This window comes from Loxodonta africana, chromosome 3, assembly GCF_030014295.1.
Source record: "Loxodonta africana isolate mLoxAfr1 chromosome 3, mLoxAfr1.hap2, whole genome shotgun sequence".
NCBI lineage: Eukaryota > Metazoa > Chordata > Mammalia > Proboscidea > Elephantidae > Loxodonta > Loxodonta africana.
The window spans coordinates 80,643,196-80,664,918 of NC_087344.1; the positions used below are offsets into that span (position 1 = coordinate 80,643,196).

At 45.1% G+C, this 21,723-nt stretch overlaps 1 protein-coding gene across 6 annotated transcripts in view; it reads left to right on the top strand.

Moving 5' to 3' along the window:
• KDM4A (lysine demethylase 4A) overlaps window positions 1–21,723 on the top strand; it is a 45,674-nt gene that overhangs the window by 11,343 nt on the left and 12,608 nt on the right. For 4 of the 6 annotated variants that reach the window (XM_010595289.3, XM_064281844.1, XM_003415548.4 and 1 more), the window contains exons 7-14: window positions 1,411–1,514; window positions 1,956–2,093; window positions 3,584–3,831; window positions 4,592–4,791; window positions 5,983–6,353; window positions 14,745–14,865; window positions 19,355–19,536; window positions 21,102–21,306. In XM_010595289.3, coding sequence (XP_010593591.1) covers window positions 1,411–1,514; window positions 1,956–2,093; window positions 3,584–3,831; window positions 4,592–4,791; window positions 5,983–6,353; window positions 14,745–14,865; window positions 19,355–19,536; window positions 21,102–21,306 — 1,569 coding nt within the window. Of the gene's footprint in view, window positions 1–1,410; window positions 1,515–1,607; window positions 1,642–1,955; window positions 2,094–3,583; window positions 3,832–4,591; window positions 4,792–5,982; window positions 6,354–14,744; window positions 14,866–19,354; window positions 19,537–20,884; window positions 21,010–21,101; window positions 21,307–21,723 lie in introns of those variants that run through there. The other 2 variants (XR_010321384.1, XM_064281845.1) reach the window with 2 other exon arrangements.

Genomic DNA, 21,723 nt, shown 5'->3' on the forward strand with positions numbered 1-21,723 from the left:
CTGGGTTGGATTCTCCTGTGAGCTGCACTGATAGCTCTAAAATGTGGTCATATTCTTTCCCAGGTGTCATGGATTGAATTGTGTCCCCCAAAAATATGTGTTGTAAATCCTAACCTCTGTGCCTGTGATTATGATCTCCTTTGGGAATGGGTTGTCTTTGTTATTGTTAATGAGGCAAGATTAGTGTTAGGGTGTGTTGGTGTGTTTTGAGTCACTCTCTTGAGGTGTAGAAGAGATTACCGTATTTTTCACAAATGACCAAAACAAACAAACAAACAAAAAACCCAAACCTGTTGCTGTTGAGTCAAGTCCGACTCATAGCGACCCTATAGGACAGAGTAGAGCTGCCGCATAGAGTTTCCAAGGAGCAACTGGTAAATTCGAACTGCCAGCCTTTTGGTTAACCACTATGCCACCAGGGTTTCCTTGCATATAGCGTACTCATGTAAATAATGTACCCACACATATAACATGCATAATGTGCCTAGAAAAATAATGGGCTAGGGGTTGCGTGGTTTGCACAGAAATGTATATAGCATGCGTGTCATTTGCGTAAAATATGGTAAAACGAGAGAGCGAGAGAGGCAGATATGGGGGAAGAGAGATACTAGGCACATGAAGATCGCCCAGGAGCAGAAGCTCAAAGAGACAAGAACCTTCCTCCAGAGCAGGTGGAGAAAGCCTTCCTCTAGAGCTGGCACCCTGAATTTAGACTTCTAGCCTCCTAAACTGTGAGAAAATAAATTTCTGTTTGTTAAAGCCACCCACTCATGGTATTTCTGTTATAGCAGTGTGAGATAACTAAGATACCAGGCATGTTGGTGCAGGATGTGCTAGACTGCTGGATTGGTTAACCCTAGCAGAACAACTAAAACCAGAGCCTTTCCTGTGCTGTATACTGAGAAGGGACTCAGTAATTCCCCCTTTGGCTGTCTTGGACTCATTTTTATCAGGCACAGTTTATCGAGTCTGTTTATTCTACCAAAAAGCACAAATGTTAAAGTCAGAATTGAATTATTTTACACTGTGGTTCTTTTAAGTGAACTTTGATAGGTTTGTACCTTCGAGAGCCCATTTCAAGGGAGTCTGGGTAGTCTAGGCTGTAGATGTGTTACTAACAAAAGATTGAGCATACAGGGAAGTGGAGAAAAGCCCCAAGTAGTTTTAAAGCTCTTTATAAGGACAGAAGATAACTTTTTGATTTCCCTTGCAACATCCTATGTGGGAGAGAGCCCAGAGGCTCATTGTAAAATCTTAGAATTGACTCGAGGCTAGAAGGGTTCTTGGAGATTCCATTGGTGGTCCATCTTCCTTGTTTTCCAGATAGGCTCAGCCCCCAGGTGTTAAGTGACTCCAGGTTACTCCATTGTGGAGTATTGTATTAACCCACGCCCATTTTTAATTAAACAGGCTTTTTCCCAGGAAGTGCTCAAAGCTGTGAGGCTTTTCTCAGGCATAAGATGACCCTGATTTCTCCTTTAATGCTGAAGAAATATGGAATTCCCTTTGACAAGGTGAGCTGATTTTACATACCCAAGTATATAAAATTTTTACATAAAAATTCTTCAGGCTTACACAGAAACCACCCTTTCTGGTTTCTTTTGCAGAAGATCTTTATTCCTGTTAATCACTCTGTATCAGGTATGGGCCAAAGCTAAGCTATATAACACCACTTTGATTTAAGAGTATTAAAGGTGGCATACTGTACCTTTCCAGTGCACACAGGAGAGTCAGATTCCCTTGAACAGTGTTAATTTGGAGCAATAGTTAATTAGAATCATGGTATCTGATGTGTTAGAGCTTTACATTTTACAGAAGATGACGCTAAGACCCTGTTGACTTTATGACTTATCCTTGGTTACTCAGCTAAGTTGTGGCAGAGCTGGGGGTCGGGATTCCGTCTTTGTAGTCTTTTTGCTATTTGATGCAGTTGCTTCAAGTCTGCTCTTGTTCAGGTGACTCAAGAAGCTGGAGAATTTATGATCACTTTTCCCTATGGTTACCATGCCGGCTTTAACCATGGCTTCAACTGTGCGGAATCTACGAATTTTGCTACCCGGAGGTGGATCGAATATGGCAAACAAGCTGTGCTGGTAAGTCCTCTTGATTTGTTTCTTTTACACTGTGACTAAAAATTTCTGGTTGCACAAATTCTTGTTAGTCATACTGGTTGGTTTTCAGAACAGTTCTTTCAACTTTTGGAATTCAGAAACAAAATTGTCAGAAATGTACTAAAGTGCCAAAATTTTGTGTTAAAATTAAAAAAAGTTGTTCAGATTTGGGACATATAGAGTGAAATTCCTCCCATGAAAATGCAAACAGCCTTCTTTGCAGAAATGGAAAAGCCAATACTCAAATTTATGTGCAATGGCAAGGGGCCTTGAATAGCCAAAGTAATCTTGAAAAAGAACAACAAAGTACGGAGACTCACACTTCCTGATTTTAGAACATATAGAAGGTCAGCAATCAAAACAGCTTGGCACTGGTATAATGATAGATCTATAGACCAATGGAATATAATTGAGAGTTCAGAAATAAACCCATACATCTGTGATCAGTTGGTTTTTGACAAGGGTGCCGAGTTCATTCAGCGGGGAAAGAATAGTCTCTTTAATATGTAGTGCTGAAACAACTAACTGGATTTCCACATAATGAAGCTGGACCAGTACCTCACACTGTATACAAAAACTAAAAATGGATTAAAGACCTAATGTGAGAACTAAACCCATAAAACTCTCAGAAGAAACCATAGGAGTAATACTTTGGGACCTCGTTTTTAACAATGGATCCTTAGATATAATAGGGAGCCCTGGTGGCTCAGTGGTTAAGTGCTTGGCTGCTAACCGAAAGGTCAGCTGTTCAAACACACCAGCCACTCCACGGGAGAAAAGATGTGGCAGTCTGCTTCCGTAAAGATTACGGCCTTGGAAACCCTATGGGGCAGCTCTGTTCTATTTTATAGGGTTACTGTGAATTGGAATTGATTCAAAAGCAATGAGTTTTTTTTCGCCCCATAAATATGACACCAAAAACATGAGCAGCAAAAGACAAAACAGATAAATTGGACTTTATAAGTGAAGTTCCTGTGTTTAAGACCATTAGGTATCAAAATTACATCCACACATATCAGGGTTCTTGCTTCAGCTACTCTGAGATTTCTTTGTTGAGAAATATTTAGGGATATACTTTTATTTAGGTAAGTAGCAGAGCTGGACCTTTGACTAGGAATAGACTAGCTAGCCTGGTCCTGGCTTGGATGGACACCAAAGTGAAGGTAGGTATTGACCATCCTGAGACCTAAACGCAGAGCTTCACCTTGATGGTTGGCCATGCTCCATCAGTGCCCAGTTGGACTCTTCCCATCACCATGCACATTCTGGCCACTTTTCTCTGCTTTCTGCCTTGTTGGAAGGCTCTGCAAGGACACTGTGCCCTCTGCCTATGAACCAGAATCATTAGGCTCTAGATCACCTTCTTCATGGGCATGTCTGGTTTTTCTCATTTGGCAAGAGGTGGTGGGATCAAGAGTCAGGTGGAAACAGTAAGGTTTGCTCACCTGTAGCTCCTCTGGTTATTTGTGCAGTGTTCCTGCAGAAAAGATATGGTGAAGATATCCATGGATGTGTTTGTGAGGAAGTTCCAGCCAGAAAGATACAAACTTTGGAAAGCTGGGAAGGACAGCACAGTTATTGACCATACTCTGCCCACGCCAGAAGCAGCTGAGTTTCTTAAAGAGAGTGAACTGTCCCCAAGAGCTGGGAGCGAGGAGGAGTGTCCAGAGGAGGACATGGAAGGGGTTGAAGATGGAATGGAGGGAGAACTGAAGAGAAGGTAACCCAGCAGCTCTTCTAGTCCTGGCTATTTGAGTGAGGGATGTCTGGGCAGCTTCCAGAACCTGCAGAGAAACTGTTTCTAAGTGGGATGTTTGAACTGAGGAGCTAAGAAAGGTCTCTTTTTGTTAAGGCTCCAGAATCCTTGGAGTCAGTGGATTCAGGCACTTCATTGTAACTTTTCCAGGAATGATAGCACCTGTAGGTGTAGACCTGTTGTCTCCTGGAGCAAAAGGTCACATACATATGAGGGCATGACTCCCTCTGAGCCAAAAAAAGTCACATTATTTCATCATCACTTCAGGTTTGTTGTTGTTTTCAAAGGAGAGTGCATGGAGTGGGGATGAGGCTCACAAGGGTGCGGAAATGGTGTGACATAACATCTGCCTGTGTTGTTTGTGATTGAACAAGAGGATTTTTATCCTCTGAGGAGAATTTATTCTGGGCCATGTGGGGGAGAAAAGAACATTTATGGGTACCTACAGTATGCCAGGCACTTGGCCATATACTTAGCACACTGTTTTCTTAATCCTCAGAACAGATCTGTGAGGTAGATGGTGACATCCATTTTTTTCCAGATGATGGGACAGCCTCAAAGAAGTGAAGTCCTTTGTCTCACATTACACAAACTGAGGCAGGGCTGGGGTTTGAACTAGGCCTGACGGGCTCTGGCCATCCCTTTTGGGTTGTGTGTGAATGTGTTTGTATAATTGGATATATGTATACGTGGGCTTCTAAAAGGTTTGCCCTCCTTCTTGCAGCCTAGCCAAGCACCGTATAGGGACAAAGAGGCACCGAGTTTGTCTTGAAATACCACAGGAGGTGAGTCAGAGTGAGCTCTTCCCCAAGGAGGAGCTGAGTTCTGGACAGTATGAGATGACGGAGTGCCAGGCTGCCCTCGCTCCCATGAGGCCCACCCATAGCTCTGTGCGGCAGGTCGAGGATGGTCTCACCTTCCCAGGTTAGTTGATTATGGTATTTTCCCCACAACCCTAACATATATTTGTTCTGAGTTAGATACCATATTGAGTGTAGGGTCACAGACATGAAGAAGGGGAGAGACAGGTCCATAAGCAGACAGCATAGTTGTAGTACAGTGTGAAGAGCGCTTTAGTTGGGGATATACAGGGGAATACTGGGGATATGCAGGGGAATACTGGGGATATGCAGGGGAATACTGGGGATATGCAGGGGAATACTGGGGATATACAGGGGAATACTGGGGACCTGCAGTTGAAGGGCCCTCTTTGTCCCTCTGCCTGTTGACAGTTAGGGAAACACTGAAGGTTTTGGTGAAGACGACGAATGAACTGACTCTTAAGGATAAGTAGGAATTTTCCAGGCAGGCAGAGAGAGTGAGAGGATATAGAAAGGACATCGCAGAGAGAAATAGCAGGGGAAAGGCATGGAGACGTGAAACTGCATCATCTACTTGGGGAACTGGTAGTGATTTTCTGTAATATGAATATAGAGGTGAGAGGGTGGAAGAGAGTTACATTACCAGGAGATGAGGCTAGAGAAATCGGGATGAGTTAATGTAGGGACTGCCTACTGTTTAAAGAGCTTGCACCCTTGGAGGCTTGAGGACCCATTTGTATTTAAAGAATGGGAGTGGTGTGGTCAAATACAGTGTTTTAGAACAGTCACTCAGATGGTTGTGTTGAGGATAGATTTGTTCGAGAGCGCCTCCTATTGATCTCAGGTCAGATTTGAAGAAGCCTCTGTGTTGACAGTACTGTGATATCTCTGCTGACAGCCTGGCAGCACTAAGGACTCACATCCCTGTGGCTGGGTTGGCTTCTGTTCAGCACGTAGTCTAGCTTGAGTTAGCGAGGTCTCTGCTGAACCTGAATGTCTGCAAGGGACTTTTGAGGAAATGGCGGCTGCCACTTACTGAGTGTCTGCTATGTGTCAGCCTATGCTCCCATCTTATCTTGAGCAACCCTGGAGATAGGTGGTAGTATCCTTACATTACAAAGGAGGAAGCTGGAGGCCCAGGGAGGCCACACAGTGATTCTGTAAGTGATAGAGCTGGGATTCAAAGCTAGTCTCACTCCCAGTTCATATTCTTTGTGCTTTGCCACTCTGTGTTTTATCAAGTTTGTATGTTCAGGAGGAAGTTGGCTCTGTCTCATGTGTGTGTGTGTTTCAGATTATTCAGACTCCACTGAGGTCAAATTCGAAGAGCTCAAAAATGTCAAACTAGAGGAGGAGGAAGATGAAGAGGAACAAGAAGCAGCTGCCTTGGATCTTTCTGTGAATCCTGCTTCTACAGGGGGATGCCTTGTCTTCTCAGGTTCCAAAAAGAAAGCGTCTTCCAGCCTGGGCTCTAGTTCTTCACGGGATTCTGTCTCTTCTGATTCAGAAACCAATGAGCCCCTGTCCTGCCGAGCCCAGGGGCAGATGGGAGTTCTCACTGTGCACAGCTATGCCAAAGGGGATGGCAGGGTCACTGTGGGAGAGCCGTGTGCAAGGAAGAAAGGGAGTGCCACTACAAGTATCAGCGAGCAGGAGTTGGCAGAGGTACGGGCCCTGGGCAGTGGTATGGGCAAGGGAGCTGCCCGAGAAGGGATCCTCTGGAGGGGAGGTGGGGTGGAGGCGCTGCAGGTGTCCAGGAGGGCAGGAGAGACCTTCAGTCTGGGCCTGCACCTTGGGATTGTTGTGCAGAACAGAAAGCTGGGTGCCATCCTGCTCTCTTTAGCTTGCTCTTTGCCAGAGGCTCTTTTTCTCTGATTTCTGTGGGGCCTTTGGTCCAGAGAATTACATTGCAGCCTTGGTGAGAGTGGTGGATCTTCTGCTGAGTTGAGTGCCCACTCACTTTACAGTTGGTGTGGGTGTGAGTCCTTTGCCCCTTCTTGCTTTAGAGGCACAAGGGGGCGGAGCACGCATGGCACTGGGGCAGGTCCAGCTGGGAACTGACGGAGCGTGATGAGCCATCAGAGGTGAAGTGCTGCACTTAGGTCTTGGAATGGTCAACATCCGTCTTCATTTTGATGTCTGTCCAAGCCAGGACCACACGAGCAAGTCTACTCCTGGTGTCTGTAGCCTAGATGTTTGCATTTGGGCTGAGGCGTCAAGGAAGGCTACAGAGAGGGAAACATTTTAGTTAGGTCTGGAGGTTAGCAGGAGTATGCCAGGTGGATAGAATGAAATGGGAGAGAGAAACTGGGAAAGGAGGGTCCTCTAAATGTGAAGGAAGCACATGCCAAGGTCTGCAGTGGTTTAGTTTGTCTCAGGCATGGAGGGCTGGAAGGGCCTTGGGAGGATGTCTGGAATTAGATCATGGAGTGTCTGCCTTCTGTGCCCTGTGAAGGGATTTGACTTTAGAATCACGGGGTGGGGAGCAGTAGGCTTCCCCCATAAACATCTCGAGATTAAAAACGTACATGTTTTTAAAAATGCAAGCATTCAAGGGAGCAGAGTGAATAATAGACAGTGAACCCACAAATACTCATCACATAGATTTGACAATTATCAGGATCTTGCCACGTTTGCTTCATCTCTCCTATTTTATTTGCTGAAGTATTTTAAAGCAGATTCTAGATATCATGTCATTTCCTATTTTAGTGTGTATCTCTAATGAATATTTTTTTTTATTGTGGTGTGTTGTGTGTGTTGTCTTCCTTAATTGAGGACAGTGCCCCCCTCCGTTTTGTCCCCTGTCATTGACTTACTCAAGAAACCAAGTCAGTTATCCTTTGGATTGTCCAGTCAAGGGTTTCTGAAAACGATGTCCCGATATTTTGAAAAGATAATTTTGAAAGCACTGTAATGGTTTTTGGGGAGAGGAAGAGAAGGAGACAAAATTAGAAATGGTTAGGAGAGGTTGTTTGTTGAAGGTGGAATTACGGATACTTTTTGCTTTCTACATTTATAGACTTTGAATTTTTTAGTGATCTTTTAAAAATTTATTTTTTTGTTGCGAATACACACAGCAGAACATAGACCAGTTCAGCAATTTCTGCATGTACAATTAAGTGATATTGATTATATTCTTCAAGTTGTGCAACTATTCTCATCCCCCTTTTTCAAATTGGCCCTCCCTGTTAACATAAACTCACTACCTCCTATGTTTCCTATCTAATCTTTCGAGTTGCTGTTGTTAGTTTGATCCCATATGGATGGTTCTTAAAAGAATAGAATGTATTATTTTTTTTTAATATAAATTATTTCCACTTTAGGAAAGTAGAAAAAAGATTTGAAACAGGGAAACCAATTAGGAACCATTTCTTTAGCCTGAATGAGAGGTAGCGAGGAGCTGAGCTGGCTGGTGGTGACACATGGGAGCAAGGGATGGATTTGAGAGCTACTTAGCAGGTGGAGCATAGTATTAAGTGACTGGATGAGGGATGAATTAGAGGGCAATGTGTGGGTTTCCTCCTTGGTTTTTGTCTTATTACGTGGACGGATAGTGGTACCATCAGTGTAGGATAGAGGTTATAAGAAAAGTGAAGATGGTTTTGAGTGTAGGTCAGGAAATAAGTGTAGTTTTGGGCATGTCGGGGGTGATGTGCTTGTGAGGTAGGCTATAGTAACGTATGTATACAGATTGAAGGTCAGGAGGGGGTCTGTTGGGTAAGAATTCACTGAGAGGGTATAGGTGGAAGGGGTAGGAGTGGAAAAGCTCACCTGTGGAGCATGTGTGGCGTGAAGAACAATTTTCACAGGGTGGGTGGAGGTAGAGGACCTAGGAAGGAGAGGGAGACGGAGCCAGACGGGTTGGGGAACTGAGAGAGAATAGCATGTCTAGAGCCAGGGCAGGAGAAAGAGTCAATAAGTTGGGGGATATGGGTGAGTGGACCTTGCGTTAAAGGGCAGGGGCCTGTGAAATGGGGGAAATTGAAGAAGATAATGAGGAAGAAAGGTGTGATTGGATCCTGAAGGTCTGAGGAGGTAGGACAGAATGGGATCTTTAGCACAGGTAGAGGGACAGGACAGGAGGGAATGGTTACAGATGGCTTTGAAGTGAGAGGAGACAGGAAGTTGTCTCCACAGATCTCTCCTCTGGGAACAGTCAGATACCTACATCTGCTTAGTATAATCCAGCGCTTTCCAAAAGCTGTTACTCCGAGAACTTTTCCATTGCTTCCCGTCTAAACTTGTTGCCACTGAGTCGATTCTGACTCATAACGACCCTATAGGACGGAGTAGAATGGCCTCATAGGGTTTCTAAGGCTGTAATCTTTATGGAAGCAGGAAGCAGACTGCAGCATCTTTCTCCTGCGGAGCAGCTGGCGGGTTCAGACCGCCAGTCTTTTGGTTAGCAGCCAGGTGCTTAACTGCTGCACCACCAGGGCTCCTTGCTTCCTACTCAGTTCCCTCTTTTTCCTTCGAATCCCTACAGTATCTTTCTCCTTTCTTCTGACACAGTATCTTGGTTCTCAGTGTAGTTGTTCTAGGCTGGTGAGAAAGTTAAACCAGACTCTGTGCCACATTCGGCCTTACTTCTTGAGTCATTAGCATGGTTCCCAGGGTTTGGCCCACAAACTCTCCTTAAATGTGGTCTGAAGGAATGGAAGGCCATATTAGTTTTAGTAAGAAGCCGACAACAGGATAATTGATTGGGTGGAATTGGGGGACTGATAATGAAGGCTTGGGGGCAAAAGCAGAAGAATTTTGCCCATCCCTGGAGAAGTCTAACGTTCTAATAGCATTGTGTCTGTATTCAGAAATGGCTGGGTTCCTGAGGGATCTCCTTGCGGCCCACCCCACTCCCTTTCTGCATTTCTCAAGCAGATGCCACGCGGTGATAATTTGGGCCATTTACTGTTCCTTAATGGGCTACCATCTATGTCAAGGGCCTTTTATAGGACAACCTTGTAAACTGCAGTTTTTCTTTGTTGAGAGACCCGGTTGACTGCTGAAGCACTGAAGCTTTATAGTTTTTATTTAACTATAAACTAAGTCACTGTAATATGACTGCTGCAGAAGTGCTTCTGAGTTTAAGCTGCTTTGAAAAAATGAGCTTCCCAAACAAGGCATAGAACAGTCCTCACTGGGAACATTGACTTTGACCCTGGGCACCAGATGTTAGAAGGGGGAGCAGAGAACTTGGGACCCTTGAGCTCCAGCTCTGTTATGGGCAGAGACTGGGACACCCTACATGCTATCCAATCCCATCCCATCCTTAAAGAGCCCTGTGGGGTAGGGTTCATGACCCCCATTTTACCAGTCAGGTTACTGCTTGCCCAGCTAGTTGGTTGAACAGGATTTGACCCCAGCCCTTTCTGTTATACATTGAGGGAATTTAGAAATAGAAGCATACCCCAAGGATCAGCAGTGCTATGAGAAAGGGTGTGGACGCCATGAGCCAGGAGGAGAGAAAATGTGGAAAGATTCAAATATATTCGTAGATCTGACTACTCTGGTCAGATGCAGCACGATCATAGTGAAAGGAGTACAGACTTCAGGCTTGGACACCACGTCTCCCTCTGGTGGGCTATAGCCTACTTGAGGATAGAGATCATGCCTCATTCATCTCTGCACTGCCAAAGTAACAGACATGGCATCTACGTGGGAGATACTCTGAGTAGACAGATAACAGATAAAGGCTTTGTCTTAGCTATATAATGCTGCTATAACAGAAATACCACAAGTGGGTGGCTTTAACAAACAGAAATTTATTTTCTCACAGTTTAAGAGGCTAGAAATCTGAATTCAGACTGCCAGCTCTAGGGGAAGGCTTTCTCTGTCTCTTAACTCTGGGGAAAGGTCCTTGTCTCTCCTGAGCTTCTGCTCCTGGGACGGTCTTCATGTGGCTTGGCATCTCTCTTGCCCTATCTCTGCTTCCCTTGGTTGCTTGTTTAATTTCTTTTTTATCTCAAAAGGGATTGATTCAAGATAAGCCCTACACTAATACTGTCTCATTAACAAAACAAAGACAACCCATTCCCGAATGGGATTATAACCACAGGCATAGAGGCTAGAATTTACAACACATATTTTTGGGGGACACAATTCAATCCATAACAGGTGTTCTCTTCCTTTCTCAAAGCTGCTCTCTGGTGTTCTTCATCTTAACCCCTTCCATCTTTTTCAGTACTTGGACCTATAAAGTGATCTGTCCCCACCTACTGTCCTGTATTAATTTTCTGTTGCTACTCTAACAAATTACTACAAACTAGTGGCTTAAAATAACACATTTATTATAGTTCTGTAGTTCAGAAATCTGAAGTGGGTCTCGTGGCGCTAAAATCAAGCTGTCAGCAGGACTGTGTACTTTTGTGGAGATCTTGGGGGAGAATTGTTTCCGTGCCCTTTTTAGCTTCTATCAGCTGCCCATATTCATTGGCTTGTGGCCCTCTTCCCGCATCTTCAAAGGCAGCGATGTCAGGCCGGGTCTTTCTCAGTCCTCACTCTGACACAGTTTTCTGCCTCCTACTTATACTGTTGAGGATGCTTGCGATTACATTGGGCTTACCTGGATAATCCAGGGTAATCTTCCTATTTTAAGGTAAACTGATGAGCGGCCTTGTTAACGTATTTGCCACATTAACGTATTTATAGTTTCTGGGGATTAGGATGGGGGTATCTTTAAAAAAAAGGGGACCATTATTCTGCCTACCACATACCCTAATGTCTCCTCTTTCAGGAGCTTCTTTCCGCTCTGCCTTTAAAACCGTACTCACATATAGCCCCTATCCTAAATACAGTTCTGGAAGAAATTTTTTTCCTGAGCTATGATCTCATTCCTTCTCTCGTCGATATTCTCAAAGGCAGAGTTTCTGTGACCTCTTTATGTATACATTCCTTAGTTCTTTACTGTCTACTGGACTTACCTCTAAAAAGTCCTGACACCTCCCAATTGCTAAGTCCATCGTCCACTTCCTTGCTTGACTCTTGTACATGCTTTGGCGCTGTGGGTTTTCCACTCTTTAAAGTTCTCTTCTCCCTTCATTTTTACTTTCTGCTTCTGAATCTCCTTTTCTTTCTTCTGCTTCTCTTCCTCCTGTCCCTGGGTGGTTTGGTCTTTAGTCCACTGATCTTCCACCAGTAATCTCATCCACTCTCATGATTTTCATTCGGAACCTGATACTGAGATTTCCCAAGTCTATAGCTCTTGCTCTGACCTCTTTTTAGAACCCCATAGCTTGATTTCTTATTGCCCCCTCGGTATTTCCAAATGAAGGACCCACAGACACATGTTACGGGCACCATGTGCAGCATATCTAATCCAGCTCGTTGTTATCCCCTCTTCATCCACACAGGTGCTTTGAAGTCCCTCTCACCTTGGTGATCCAGGCTAGGAATCCTCATTTCTGGCTCTGTAATTCCCACCCATTTCTTCTAGTCTCTGCCACATCCCAGGTTTAGGCCTATTGTCTGTGTCATCTTCAAAGCGGGGAATGCAAGATTTGTTGGGGCACAGGAATAAAATAATAGAACTTCAGTTAATTTTTATCTTATCCTATTTTTTGTTATAAAGTGTACACAAGTACAGTAGTATATTTGTGTAACTTATTGGTAAGTATATAGATGGTGGGGTGCATGCTCCTAAATTATTTATTTACGTGGTAGTTGTTAGATGTCGTTGATTTGGTTCTGACTAATAACCACTTTTTTTTTCTCACTTTGGACATCTTAGCAGGAGGGACCAGTCCTTGGAGAAGGACATCATGCTTGGTAAAGTAGAGGGCCAGCGAAAAAGAAGACAACGCTCAACAAGATGGATTGACACGGTGACTTCAACAATGGGCTCAAACATAGCTAACGGTTGTGAGGGTGGTGCAGGACTGGGCATTGTTTCCTCTGTGTACATAGGGTCGCTATGAGTTGGAATTGACTTGGCGGCACCTAACAACAACAACAGCCATCTTATGTATAACAGAATGAATCAGTGCCTGATCCTGCATCATCCTCACGGTCATTGCTATGTTCGAGCTCATTGTTGCGGCCACTGTGTCAGTCCATCTTGTCGAGGGTCTGCCTATTTATCGATGCCCTTACTTTACCAAGCATCTTCTCTTTTCCCAGGGATTGGCCCCTCCTGATAACGTGTCCAAAGTAAGCGAGACAAAGCCTCACCAACCTCGCTTCTAAGGAGCACTCTGGCTATGCTTCTTCCAAGACACATTTTTTCATTCTTCAGGCAGTCCATGGTATAGTCAGTATTCTTCACCAACACCATAATTCAAAGGCATCAGTTCTTTGGTCTTCTGTATTCATTGTCCAGCTATTGCATGCATATGAGACAATTGAAAATACTGTGGCTTGGGTCAGGCACACCTTAGTTCTCAAAGTAACAACTTTACATCTTTGCTTTTTAATATTTTAAAGAGGTCTTTTGCAGCAGATTTGCCCAGTGCAATGTGTTGTTTGGTTTCTTGACTGCTGCTCTCATGTGCATTGATTGTTGATCCAAGTACAATGAAATCGTGGCAACTTCCATAAATGAAACTTCATTTACATGGTACACTATCAGAAAAGTTTGGTGAGTATGGATTTTCTCGTCTGTTTGAGCCAAAGAACCCAGAATGAGTGATATTCTGAAATCTACTTGATTTAAAATATGTTATCAAAAGTTGAGCTGTTCTGGTTGGGATGGAGGTGGGGCCTAGACCCCACCTGCTCACTCTAATGGAGCCTCTTAAGAGGGCTTCTTGGTACACATTTTTAAAACCACTGATTTAGACTGTTGAAGTCAGTCAGATCCGATTGAGTCTGTGGCCATGCAAGTCTTCCTGGCCATCAGTAGTCAGAGTTCCCTAACATCCTCACTTCTCCAGCCCACTGTCAGTGTCACTCTGTGGGAGATATAGGTCACCTGTTTGTCTATTTCTGTACACCGTCTTCCTTTCCTGGTCAGGCCTTTGCACACAGTAGATGGTTAGTACATATTTGCTGAGTGATTGAATGAATATGCAAATAGTGCTGAAACTTTCTGCGAAGATTTGTATTTGGAAGAGCAGGATGTGCCCCAGGCTTTGGGATAGGCCTGCTCAGAATATGGTTTTCTTGACATTCCAAGTGTGGTCTTAAGCTCTGGGATTCGGTGTAGCTCCATGTGTAGCCTGAAGTAAGAACTACAGTGCTGCCACTTCTCTGCAGCACTCTAAGGCATTGGTTTTTGTCACAGCTGCAAAGTGGCCCTCTTCCAGGCCTCATTTCTTCATTTAATGGACTTTGCTAACCCCATGTCTCCTAGTGTCAGCATAACCAAATTTTAATATGTTGATTAGAAAGAAACTCTTATGTAGTACCGTGAAATAAATCCTGTACATCTTAAACCTAATTGCATTTGCTTTGACATTATGTAAATGCAGTGTTAAGTCAACCTTCCCGTTTGCAACTAAGGCCAGAGTTTTAGACATGCTCTCTGTCCTGGCTGATGTTTTCTCCTGGAGAAGAAATGAGCAGTATTAGCTATGAGGTCCTGGCAGTGCATAAGGAGAAGCTGCCCTATTTTACTCTTAACTGGTCAGCTGCTCCTCGCCCTGTTAGATGTCCTCTCTCCTCTCACACCTGGGTGGCCCAGCTGCTCTGGCACTTTGTGACTCAGGTGCTGTTTGCCTGTTGCTGGGCCAAGGAAAGGGACACCTGGGCTCCTTGGGGGTTCTCAGATGCAGTGTCATGGCTGTGAGCTTAAGGAAGGGAGTGTGCCTCCCTCTCTTTTATTCAGTCTTGGAGTAGGCTTATTTAGGTACTTTTTTTTTTTTTTTTAATACTGCTTCTGAGAATGTCAGGGACCCCACTTAAAGACACGTTTTCCCCTGAGATTTTTACATAATCCCATTTTAGACAGTTTGTATGGCACCGTTATTTTGGCTTTTTTAAAAAAATGGGCAGATATTTTCTGTTTGGTTTTACATTTCTTTGTGGCTCTCTGTGCCTCTTTCTTTGGTTTTCATTGTAAGACTAACGTCTGTTTCCTCATTGAGTCAAGACTGATTTGATTTCACCTTCTGTTTTGCACAGGTTGCTAATGAATACATGTTTTCCCTGGAGGAGAACAAGAAGTCTAAGGGTCGTCGTCAGCCCTTAAGCAAGCTCCCCCGCCATCACCCACTTGTGTTGCAGGAGTGCGTCAGTGATGACGGTGAGTGATGTTTTCGTCTTCACTGTGTTAGGACTTGCTCTGACAGGATAGCGGAAGGCCAAGCTGAGGGGTCAGGGTGGGCCTGTGGTTTAGCCGTTTTCCTAGATATTACAAAAAGAGGACAGGATTTCCTTTTATATCCATTTTGCTAATCAGAATTCATTATGTGTTTGAGTATCTTGGAATGTACATCAGAAAAACCCAGTGTCGTCGAGTCGATTCCGACTCATAGTGACCCTATAGGACAGAGTAGAACTGCCCTGTAGAGTTTCTAAGGAGCGCCTGGCAGATTCAAACTGCCAGCCCTTTGGTTAGCAGCCGTAGCACTTAACCGCTATGCCACCAGGGTTTCCGGAATGTATATACTAGGGTATAACTGCATGCAAGTTCTTTCATTTCTCATCCTAGGAAAAGTACAAGGCTGATTTTTTAGGATAGCAAATTCTGTCAACGATGCCAAGCTTTGTTCTGGATGTGTGGATACAAATATAACTAAAATATGTCCCTGCTCTCTAGAAGTTCACAGAATAGAGAGGCAAATTGACAGGCAAACACATCTAGAGAAAGAAGAGCTGTTAATTCAGGCAGAAAGGAGAGAGAAGACATTTATATTATTAGGCAGAGAGGACGGCATGAGTAACCATGGAGAAGAGAAACAGGAAGATGTATGCAGAGGAGCTGTAATGGTTGGTGTGTGTGGAGTGTAAAGGACAAGGCTAGGGAGTGATAGGCCGGGTAGGTGGAGTGAGGCAGTAGTGAGGCCAGATCATGGAAGGCGTTATATGTGAGAACAGAGTGAGGCTTTTTCTCATAGCCATTTAGAAGCCATTGAAGTATTTTAAGCAGGGAAATGTCATGGTCAGATTTACATGAGAACATTCACTCCTGCTGACACTCTGCCTTGAGAATGGTTTCGAGAGGACCAGCTGGGCTTTTGTAATAGTCTTGGTGAGGTCTGAGGGTCTGAACGAGGATGGTGGTTGTAGGGTGGGAGGGATGTAGTTAAGGTATTGGGAGACAAAATCAGCTAGACTTGGCACTTAGCTGTGGAGCTGTGAGGATGGTAGGTAAGGGAGAAGGATGAGTTGAATGCCTCCCTGGTTTCTAGTTTGGCTGGGTTTTGGAAACCTGAGCTCAGTGCCTATGGAGGATGTAGACTGAGGGATGGATACAGAGGTGGTATCTGACATCATTCTTAGAGTAAATGAAGTCACTTAGAAGGCACAGGTCCATTGGTGAGCAGGGGCTGGAGTTAGGTGGGCAGAGGAAGAAGAAGAACCTGTGAGGAGACAGAAGGGGATTAGTCAGAGACGGGTAAGGAGAACCTGGAAATGTGTCACTGAAGCTCAGGGAGTGATTGGCATCAGCAGAGAGCAGTCTCCCATGCTGCTTGGAGCCCAGATAGGCAATAAGATTAGCACTGATGAGTGTTAGTACTGGCTCTGTCAGTGACCGGGATGCAGAGCCCTCAGGGAGAGCAGTGTCGGTTACCCTTGGCACTCTTGGCTAGATGCCAAGCCCTTTCCTACCCTGCCTGTCTCTTCCTCCTGGCTCCAGCAGCTGGGTGGGAAGGCCCAGAGTCTCCAGCCTTTCTTTGCTCTACAGGCCCCACATTCCCTTTCAGATCTGGTGTCAGTACCTCAGCTCTACTGTTTCCCTGGGTAGAAAGATCATGATTCAGCTGGTTGGGGAAAATCCCTTGAGATCCCATAGTCAGAAGTCTGCCCAGAGCCTGAGTCAGGGTCCTTATGTTCTTCCTCCAGCCCAGATGGGACCTTCAGGTCCTCTGGGTAGAATCAGCTGAGGTTTGTAGTTTCCTCCTTCGATGCTTTAAAAGCAATCTAGCTTGTAGAAAATTGGAAAAGCAGAAGAAGTTACAAAGAGGAAAATAAAATTATCCGTAAACCTACCCTTCAAAGACAACCACTGAGAACATCTTGATGTAGTATCTTCCTGGCTTTTCTAGTCATACACTGAATTATGTCCACATATGTCTTTAAAAAAAAAAATGTAATTGAGATCATAATATACAACTTTCCCAACTTAGGATGAAATATTTTCAGATGAGGAAAAGTTGAAATAATAAAAACCCCATGTGCTCTCCACCTAAACTCAACAGTTGTTACCATTTTGCTGTTATTGCGTCTCCATGTTTTATTTATACACATACATACTTGCTGCACCTCTTGAATGTAAGTCGTAGTCATCAAGTCACCTCGTGTACTACAGCAACATGCATCTCCTCAGAAGAAAGGTGATCTGCTGTGTAAACACCCTTTGCACATTCACTCAGTAATTACACCTAAGAAAATAAGCAATAATCCCACAATATCCTCTCATCTTCAGTCAATAATTATCTTCCCCTATTTGTCCCCAAGAATGTGTTTTATAGCTTTTTTCCTTTAAACCACTAACCGAAGTGGGGTCACACATTGCATTTGGATGTCTCTCTAGTCTCTTTTAGTCTAGTACTTCCCTCCCCCCATAAAAACAAAAATAGTCATTTTAAATTGAGGCATAACATACACAGTGAAATGTGCGCGTTTTAACTATACAGTTCGGTGAATCTTTACATATGTAAATGAAAATTTGATTCCTGCAATTTTCACTTAACATAGTGAGCTTTTTCCTCATCATTTAGTATTCACAAAAGGAATGCTTTTTGGCCGCTTTTGGTTTTATGAATGAAACAGATGTCAGTGTGTTAAATTTTTAGTTCTGAGCCTGTTTCTCTTTCTTCTATCTTATCTTGGTCACTCTTGTTCTGGCCAAGATGCAGAACTTCTGCTTGGTTTTTGGCTCCTGACTGACTGGCTCTGATTGGCTCCCGTCTTGTAGGGGTTGGTCAAGTTGTCTGCACTAGCCTCACAACTCTTCATTTGCTTTCACTGAGGTCACACATACTGGCAGCTGCCATATCCCTTTAGATTAAATGTGACTGAAGGCAGAGTAGATAACTGTTTGTCTTCACCAAGCTGAGGTTGCCAGAAGTGAACAAATGTGGACCTAGCTCAAGTATGTACCAGAGCTTTCCTTGGGCTTCTTCGTATAGATCTAAGCGGCCTCTTGGAAAGTGCAGTTGTCTGGGAAGAAGCGAGAATGTCCTCAGAGGGGTTATAGCAGGGGGTTGCTGTTGCCCACACACAGCTAGATGCGATGATCACATGAGGTGCCTCATGGGGCTGACACAGAGCCAGTCTTCTGTCAGGTGTTCTGGACTTGGGGCTCTCTTTCTTTGGTCACACTTGGTAAAGAAGGACATAGCAATTGTAGCTTCGCGTACCTCCCTCACGTGGGGGTATGTGAAGAAACACTTTGGACAGTTTATTTTGATATTTGCTTCTGCTTATACCAAACCACCATATTTAAGAGTTTTGAATGTAATGAATTCAGGCTTAAGTGAATGTTGTCATTGTTCACCCATCACCCTCAGAATTACAGGATTTCCCTTCCCTTTGTGACCTTGTTTCTGTTGGGTGCTGGTGGACTGTGCCCCTCTCTTACTGATTGGGGGCCGGGAAGTGTGCACCTTTACCACTTGCATCTTGTGTGAGCGGAGGTTTTTTGTTTTCCGTTCAGCGTTGTGTTTCATTGTTCCAGGAAGAAGGCTTACCCAGAGGGAACTTTTCTTTCCTAAGCTGTACCCAGGCCTGGTGAACTGTATATTCTGCTGTCTAGACTACCTGAGAGATACAAATTTGTTATCCAGGCCAGGAGTCTATGAGGATAATACTTTAGTCTTTAGAGGCCACATATGGTCTGTTACATATTCTTTTTTTTTCTCCAAGCCGTTGAAAAGGTAGAAACAATTCCTAGCTCTCTCGCCTAGCTGGATTTGGCCTGTGGGTGGTAGTTTGCCTGCCCCAGGTCTAGATTCAGGGTATTACATCTTGGTGGCTGGGAAGAGGGTTCATCCTGGACATGAGGTTCTGGCCTTCCTCTGAGGCAGAGCCAGGAGGGCTTGGTGAATCCCGGCCAGAGAAGGCAGAAATCCCACTGACCTTTCCAGAGGGAGTTAGGAAGTGCTGGCCAAAGACCATGATATAAAAACTCTTAACTTCACAGTTTCCCGTTATTTTTGTTCCTGTTTCCCTTCAGCGCAACTAAATGGAAAATTCTTAAAGGCAAAGGACTTAACATACCGACATTTTGGAGACAGCAAGGAATAGGGTTTCTAGCAAGATGTTTTACTCTGCTGCCGTTTGGCAGAAGGGTTGAGTGCTGGCCGCTATTAGAGGAGCAGAGAGCAGGCTGAACTCCTGGGGCAAGGAGGAAGAATAGAGACCATGAGTCAGTCTGGCCTAAGAAAGTGGTACATACAGGACTCTCCACAACACCATCTAAGTATTAGAGTCCGTTTTTTGCCCTAGGAATTTTGAATTTGGTCCAAACTTAGGGTCAGGAGACCTGGCTGAGTTGGTCTGCTCTCCAGGCAGAGCCCCAGGTGTGCAGGACTGGTGCTGACTCACATTTCTGCTTCCTCCTCTAGAGTCGTCTGAACAGTTGACACCCGAGGAGGAGGCTGAGGAGACAGAGGCCTGGGCCAAGCCCCTGAGCCAGCTGTGGCAGAACCGTCCCCCAAACTTTGAGGCCGAAAAAGAATTCAATGAGACCATGGCCCAGCAGGCCCCTCACTGTGCTGTCTGTATGATTTTTCTGACTTACAATCAGGTAAGCCCACCCCATCCCCTTTACTTACCCAGGACCAGCATTTGGAAGGAAGCTGTGGGTACATAGTTTGTCACAGGTTGTTTTGGGGAAGGCTTTTTGTTTCCTCGTCTGGCGTTCTCTGCTCCATTCGTGTATTGGTTGGGGCACACCAGGGAGATAACCCAGCTGTGGGTTTTCACTCGCGAGTGCTTTGGAGAAGAGCTGAGGATGTCGCTTAGGTTTTGGGGGATTCCCTGCTCCCCTTTGCACATTCACTCAGCAAGCCTTGGAATACGCTCAGACTTCACTGTTTGCAGAGGAATCTGCTTTCTCTGTTGTCATTCTAGTCAGTGATTATTCTTGCCACGTGCTTTGTAGTTCAGACCAGCCAGTTTGAGGGACCACTGATGCCTTTATACAGCCTGATCTTCAAATGAAAAGCCTGGTCCCCTAATGTTGTCTCCTTCCTTCCTCCCCCATTGCCACAATGGGTATTGCCAATAGCCAAGGGGAGAGGATGGAAGTAGAAGGCTTGACGAGAGGGAGGGGGCTGGGAAGCTCTGCGGCTGAGCTCAGCTATTGCCCCCTACCCCTGACCCCTGGGACTTTGTGTTGACTTCACCACTGTGGAGCTCTTCTGATCCAGCTCTAGAAGGCCAGGAAGGCATCACAGCAACATGTGCCAGGTGGCCAGCTCAGTCTCAGCTGAGACCTGCCCAGGGTGGCAGGTAGATACCCATTCCCCCCATGGTGGTTAAAGTGACATGCTGCTGAGCATGGCAGGGCCCCAGGTTTATACTTTGACAAAGAATAGAACCTCAGACCAGCGTATTTTGGCTTAGTAACTTGCTACTTCTTTCCACTGGGCAAAAACCAAAACTAAAGAACTGCAAGTGCCATGCCTGTGAGAGAAGTGAATGGCCCGGCTGTCACCGTCATCTTTATGAATGGCATAGGCTTAGGGGTTGAGATGTTGCTGGGCTCCTTCCTTGGGATGGTGGGAGTGACAGTGGGCATCTAGTAGCACAGCCAGTAGATATTAGCAGTTAGCTTATTTGCCAAGGTAAATAGGTGGACACAGTGCTCTTCCTGGAGGGGCCCTGAGCTGGGAGTCAGCAGGTAGGGCTCTGCCTGTGTGACTGTGCTGCAGCTCAGGTGACCTGCTGACATGTACCATGAGAGGAAATGAGCGCTGGCCCATTAGGACCTCATGCTGTCGGTGTTCTCCTTCGATGGGGCCACCATGGGGTGAAGCACATAGGGGAGCCCACAGCATAGCTTAGCTGCTAGCATCTCAGTGCATTTTATTACCTCTTGGTTTGAGAAGATTGAAATCCCAGATGCCTCTTACCTCGTTCCCTTTCCTCAGTTGTCCCCAAGGGGCCTTTGTTTGGTGCTGCTGTGAGAAATTGAATTTGAGTCATGAGAGGTAACTTCAATTAGCAGCTCCAGAATAATGGCTGTGCACCCTGGAGCCACAGCCATAGTCAGATGGTAAGAGAGCCCGCTTTCTGCTTATGGAGCAGGTGGAAAGCTAAGTGCATAGGCCTGTGTTCACTGAGGTGTGTGCTTGCTTCTCCTCTTAGGTTGAGTTTGGAGGCCTTAGTCAGACCTGTGGAAATGAGCCAGATTTAGCCCCGCAGAAGCAGAGGACCAAGCCATTGATTCCAGAAATGTGCTTCACCTCAACTGGCTGCAGCACCGACATCAACCTTTCCACCCCTTACCTTGAGGAGGATGGCACCAGCATTCTGGTCTCCTGCAAGAAGTGCAGTGTCCGGGTCCATGCTAGTGAGTGCCTCTCACCATTTTTCTTTGTCCTTCCCCAGGGAGGGTGGTTCTTTTCACTGCAAGTCCTTGCCACCTCTTGGTCTCTTCCCATCCTCCCTCACCCTGGAATGCAAAGATCATGTACAAGTTGTTGGGCAGTTAGTTGGTGATTGATCCCGGGGTTCATGGTCTTTAAGGACTCCAGGAGTTCCTACTTCCAGTGATAGCCACAACCAAGAGGCTGTCCTCTTGGTTGCAGATATCGGGAAGATTGGTCCGCCCTACTCACCGTTTGTACACTTAGTGACTCTACAGTATCTGACCTTTTGAGACGTTGGCCATGCTGTCGCTGTAGCTGAGCTCTGACTCTAGAATTCAGGGATTTTTGTACAATTCGGTTGCGGGTTTGTGAAGTGGTATACAGAACAGAGTTGCAAA